The sequence below is a fragment of the Pituophis catenifer genome, unplaced genomic scaffold (genome assembly GCF_029215685.1).
Source record: "Pituophis catenifer annectens isolate HBS135680 unplaced genomic scaffold, rPitCat1.0.hap2 SCAF_6, whole genome shotgun sequence".
In the NCBI taxonomy this organism is placed as follows: domain Eukaryota; kingdom Metazoa; phylum Chordata; class Lepidosauria; order Squamata; family Colubridae; genus Pituophis; species Pituophis catenifer.
In genome coordinates, this window is record NW_027256886.1 from 73459967 (window position 1) to 73465966 (window position 6000).

General features: G+C 44.5%; 1 protein-coding gene across 1 annotated transcript in view; it reads right to left on the reverse strand.

The window, feature by feature from the left end:
* The window catches only part of MCU (mitochondrial calcium uniporter), a 127192-nt gene extending 121743 nt beyond the window's left edge, over positions 1–5449 (reverse strand). The window contains exon 1 of the mRNA XM_070945710.1: positions 5235–5449. Within this exon, the coding sequence (XP_070801811.1) occupies positions 5235–5408 (174 nt within the window). The 5' untranslated portion in view covers positions 5409–5449. The remainder of the gene's footprint in view (positions 1–5234) is intronic.
* Between the last annotated feature and the right edge of the window lie 551 nt (positions 5450–6000).

Here is a 6000-nt window from a genome sequence, read left to right on the forward strand (position 1 = left end):
CATTCATGCACACTCACTCACACATAAAAAGCCCTGCAAAAAAGAATTCTTCACAACTACCAAGTCTACATTATGGTTGTAAAGATCCAAGCTACACCAATATTGTAAAACATGTGGAGAATAAAAAGTACAAGAACTTTACAGAAAGGAACGCTGATTATTCCTTTTTTTCTTTTTGCACAAATTTTGAGTGATGTCTTTAATTGGGCAAAATACCACACAGAAGTCTATGCCAAAATCACAGTCATAGCAGAGAAATGTTCATGCATAATTTTGGTTGCTGTTTCTTGAATGATGGAACTAATATGTATTTACAGTGGGATCAGTGCATTCTATATATATAAGTCAGTAATGTGGAAGGAATTCCAAATTTAATTCACAAACTAACTCATGGTTGGCCAAATAATTCTTAAAGTCCAATTTTGGCCTCACTTTCCATGCAATCATACTGAATCTCCCCCCTCCCCCCCCCCCCCCCCCGCCCCAGGTATCGAGGTTTTGAACACAGAAACAACAGGGACAAGGGAGATTTTTTATTTGATTTGATTTCTTAAACAAACAAAGCATGTTCTTTCTGCAAGCACAAAGCTCTCTACTGCAACTGTTCTTTCCCTGCTCTTCCTTTAAAATGCTGGCAACAACAGCAACAATATCTACACAACCATTGTGATGGGGCCAGGATTATGACACAAACATCAAATTACCACCATGGCAACCTTGAATATCATTATGATGGTAATATAACCATGTAATAAGGTAAGATGCTTTCACCGCTACCTGACCTTTTTACAAGATAGAAGATGATGATAAAATGACGCTGGGGAGATCTCACAACGATAGCAGCAATCATAGTAAACATCAGGGAAGGTCAGAAAATTTTTCCCGTCCTGGGAGACCCAATTCTTTGCTAAGTTCATTTACTCACTGTGAAGGAGGCAGGAGAACTTTGCTTTTTCCACAATGTGCCATGAACATGCAGGCATGTCCCGAGTGGCGTGGTTTTTAAAGCTTACATATACACAAGGCCAAATATCTATAATAAATAATAAAACATGCTTACAAGAACAGGCGTGCTTCTGTCATAAAAAGCATGCCACTCTTTCAAATCTAGTGGAGGAAGCTGTTCCACATGCTACACATAAATTACAGTTGTGATTCTTGAACTGTCTGCCTTAATTCAAAGTGCTTTTTATTGAATAGCAGAGGAGTGAAAACAGTGAAAACTATCTGATTTCTGACCTTATGAAATCCAACAGAATAGTGCAGTGCCATCTACTGCAAGCACAGGTTGACTGTTCAGTGAAATCTACCATAACTTTCCAAAGAAAACGAATGCAACATTGAACATATTTTGTTTTTAATTCTTAAGGATGAAAAAATATGCCTGATTGTCACAATGACAGCATGGGACATGAGCACGGCATTAATAATTCCTGGTTTCTCATATATAACTTATTTGCACTGCTATGTAAGAATCAAGGAATGTTTTCACATGGTTATTATGCACATGGAAATTATTTTGTTTCTCAACAAACCAACCAGTCCAAAACTGACCTTATGACTGACTATATCAATACCAGATCTACCATATCAATAAATCTATGTTAATAAATATTTCATTTAACTTATTTTTTTAATAAGCAGTTATCATTCCTACTTTTTTAGACTGAAAAATATTAATTTCAGACTAAAACGTTTCAGCTAAGATAAAGAAGACTATCAATATTTGGCTAAAATAAATTATATTAGACAAAACTACCGTGTTTCCCCAAAAAGAAGACCCTGTCTTATATTTTTTTTTAACCCAAAATAAGTGCTTGACCTTATTTTTGGGGATGTCTTACTATTTTGGGGTGCGTGAAGCAAGATGGGGCTCCTCTTGCCATCTTACCTGATTTCCAGCTCTATCTCCCTAAACCTAACCAGAGGAAATGGCGGGGAACGGCTGTGCATGCATTTAAATATTTTCAGGGCGGGCTTATTTTAGCGCATGCGCTCAAAAGCCCAATTGGGCTTATTATCAGGGGATGTCTTATTTTAGGGGAAACAGCATACCACTCATCTGTAGCATTATAAACACTTTTTTTTTTTTTTTTGGCCTAAACTCTGGCAAAAGTTTTTTTTTCCTTTGGCCTCTATATATCAAAACTATTGTCCATGATAAGTAAAAATAGAGTTCTGTAATGGCAAAAAAGTGAACACAGCCAAGAATGTTCACAGCCATTTTTCTAATGAAATAGAGTTCTACCCACTCAGTGGACATTAATTTTGTTAAAATACTGAATATTGAAATATTGAATTACCATGTCACTTTGAAATTCAAGGTTTAAAATTTTTACACCAAAATATTAATTTTGCAGTTTACTTTTTATATTTGAAATAAGTGGAGAGCTTTCTGGAACAATGATAAGGGCATTGATTTTTGTGAAATTGAAATAACTTTAAATAACTGTTTCAGTTTACTGCCAGTTTTTTTTTATCATTAAAGGTTCTGCTTGTTTGTTTTTTAAAGTATCAGATTCCTGAAAAAGTTTGAAAATCCCTGGCCTGTATATTCTCTGGCCCATTCAAAGCGTTACAAATTTACAACTATGACTCTGGTTGAAAATTCACTGCTACATACAGGTAGGCTTTGATTTAACAACCACAGTTGAGCCCAAAATTTCTGTTATTAAGCAGGACAGTTGTTAAGTGAGTTTTGTCCCATTATATGACCTTTCTTGCCACAGCTGTTAAGTGAATCACTGCAGTTGCTAAGTTAGTAACACAGTTGTTAAGTGAAGCGGCCTTCCCCATTGATTTGCTTATCAGAAGGTCGCAAAAGGTGATCTCATGACTCCGGGGACACTGCAACCGTCATAAGTATGAGTCAGTTGCCAAACATCTCAATTTTGATCACGTGGCTATGGAGATGCTGCAATGGTTGTAAGTGTGAAAAATGGTCATAAATCACTTTTTTCAGCGCTGTTGTAATTTCTGTGCTTCTGTTTGGAGCGCAGACTGTTGTAAATCAAGGACTACCTGTAGTAGTGTTTCATTTGAAGAGTATCACAAAAAAAGTAAAGCAGAAGTCACTACCACAAAGTATGCTGAAGTTACTCTGGCACAAAGTGATTATATTTGTTTTGAGTAGAGAAACTAAAAAAAACTTAAAGTGGGAAGAATAAAAAATTAATAAGCTAAAACATAGTAAAAGTTTGAGTTGGCAAAGGGTTCTTTTCTCTAAAAAAAAACCACTGTTATGTGTACAACATGTACTCTTTACTTTCACAACTTTAAGGCACGGCGAGATAGCAGGAACCCGTGGACCATGTTCTCAAGAAGATTAAGGGCAGCAGCCATAAGCACTCTAACATCCATCTTAAAACACAGAACCTAAATGAGTGGATTTTTACCAACTTAAATACAAACCCATCTTTTACCACACCGTTAGATTGCAAGCCAAACCGTAAGAGGTACCACACAACCTGTGACAAGATCCTGGAATCGCATCCCTAATGGCTGTCAACTTGCAAATGTATCAGGGCTTTTATTCCAACCCCCCACCCCCATTCATCGTATCTGAAGGACACCCTCGCCTTATTATGGTTTTCTCTATTGACTCGAGTGCTGGGTTCACACAACACTCTGATCCAACAGCCTATATAAGCCGGCCCCAGGGTGGGTTTTGCAGAGCAGCCGGGCTGAAATATTGGCTGGAATATTAATTTAATTTTAATTTAATATTTAAATTTATATACCGCCCTTCTCCCGAAGGACTCAGGGCGGTGAACAGCCAGAAGTAAAAAAAAAAAAAAAATCAAATACAAAATTTAAAAACAATTTAAAAATTAAATTAAACATTTTGGCCCGACAGTTAAAATCCCCCATTAAAAACCCAAATTAAAATACACAATTGGAGAGATTAGGCCAGCTTGTGGCTTGTGCATCCTGGACACATCGACGCGCTGTCATGGTTTTTTGAGCCTTCAGACGCTACAAGCCAAACGACTGGCGAGTGGGGGGGGGGGGGGGAGGAGGCAAAAATCGCTCCCGGCCAAGCGATCCGCATCTTCGCTTTAGACACGAGGAAAGCGCACGTCTGAACACTATCGCCCCCCCCTTCCCATTAAAAAAAAACAAAAAACACCCCACCAGAGTCCAATCCGAGTTCTTTCTTGGGAAAGGATCCTCCGCTCTCCCCCCTTTTTTTTTTCCTTCCTGAAGTTGAAGGGTTGAAGGCGAGAGGAGGAGGAGGAGGAAGAAGAAGAAGAAGAAAGAAGGAAGGAAGAAGGAAGGAAGAAGAGGAGGAGGAGGAGAAAGAAGAAGAAGGAAGGAAGAGGAGGAGGAAGAAGAAGAAGAAGAAGAAGAAGAAGAAGGAAGAAGAAGGAAGAAGGAAGAAGAAGAAGAAGAAGAAGGAAGAAGAAGAAGAAGAAGAAGAAGAAGAAGAAGAAGAAGAAGAAGAAGAAGAAGAAGAAGAAGAAGAAGAAGAAGAAGAAGAAGAAGAAGAAGAAGAAGAAGAAGAAGAAGAAGAAGAAGAAGAAGAAGAAGAAGAAGAAGAAGAAGAAGAAGAAGAAGTAGTTCGCGCTTCCCTCTTGCGCTCCTCGCAGGGACGACCGCTTCGCCTCCAACGACCGGCTCAGCAGCAGCAGCACCAGCCGCAGCTTTCCCTCCGCCGCGCCCACCCAGAGATCCTCGGCTAAGATTATTATTATTAATAATTTTATAACCCAAAAGATGCAGCAGCAGAAGCAGCAGAAGAGAGAAGGGGGGGGGGAAAGCTATCCAAGGCGCTGCAGCAAAGCAAAAAGCAGCCACAGCAGCAGCGGCGCTTCCTTCCTATTCCGCAGCCTGCGGGTCGCCTCTTTCCCACCCCACACCCCTCCAAGGCTTCCAGCCGGCCGCCTGCCTTCCTTCCTTCCCCCACCACGCCGGGACCGAGCAGCCAAAGGGGGGGAAAAAAAGGGTCGTCCTTGTCCCGGGCGGGCGGTCCCTCCGCTTGGCGGGGCGGACCCTGAGCCAAGACTGGGCAGGGCTCCCCGCCCGAGGGAGGGAAGGAGAAGACCCGACGGGCAGCACCGGGAAGTCCGGCGTCCAAGGGCTTCCCCGCCGCACCGCCCGTCCCAAGCCCTTCGCTGAAGGGCAACCAACCCCGGTTGCTTTCCCCCCCGCCACACACACACAGGGAAGCCCCAAGCGGGCGGGCGTCCTCGCTTGTCCCGTCCCGGGTTCTGGCCTCCGCCCCGGGCACTCACCGTCCTGTGCCTCTGCTGGTGTTGCTGCTGCTGCTGCTGCCGGCGCCTCTCCAGTCCCAAGAAGCAACCGGCGGCGGTCAACGCCGGTCCTCCACCGCCTCCGCCGCCGCCAGCTCCGCCGCCGGGAGTCCTGGAGAGGACGAGCAGCAGCGATCTGCCCGCGGTGGCCGCCATCTCTCCACTGGAAGTCGCCGCTCTCCGGCAGGCAGCGCTGCGGGATTGCTCGAAAGGGGTGGGGGGGGGTGTTGGAAGAGGAGGAGGAGGAGGAGGAAGGGGGGGTGGGGTTGTGGAGGGTGGGGGAAAAAAATAAAAATTAAAAAAAAAAAAAAAGGATCCCCGCTCGCGCGCGCGCCAGCCAGCCAGCCAGCCAATCGGCAGGCCCTCCGCTGTTCAGGGCGCGGGCGACCCGCGTGTCAATCCTCAGGCCGAGCCCGCCCTAGTTTTGCCTCCGCCCTCGCCAGGGCGCCAGGCTGCAGCGGTTGCAGGAGAGCCGGGAAAATGCCGCGGGTGGGAAGGAAGGGAGAGAGAGAGAGAGAGAGAGAGAGAGAGAGAGAGGAGGTTTCCTCAGAAAGGGGTTACGTGGGGAAAGAGGCAGGGAGGGAGAGAGGAGAGGGAGGGAGGGGCCGTGGGAGACGCGCAAAACTCACAAACGCGGGTGGGTGGGTGGCTAGGGGAGCGGAGGGGGTGGGATGCGAAACGCGAGGTGCGAAAGGATGAGAACCTCGGACTTTCCCCGACTAAACTTACTCCAAGCCCGTTGACCTGG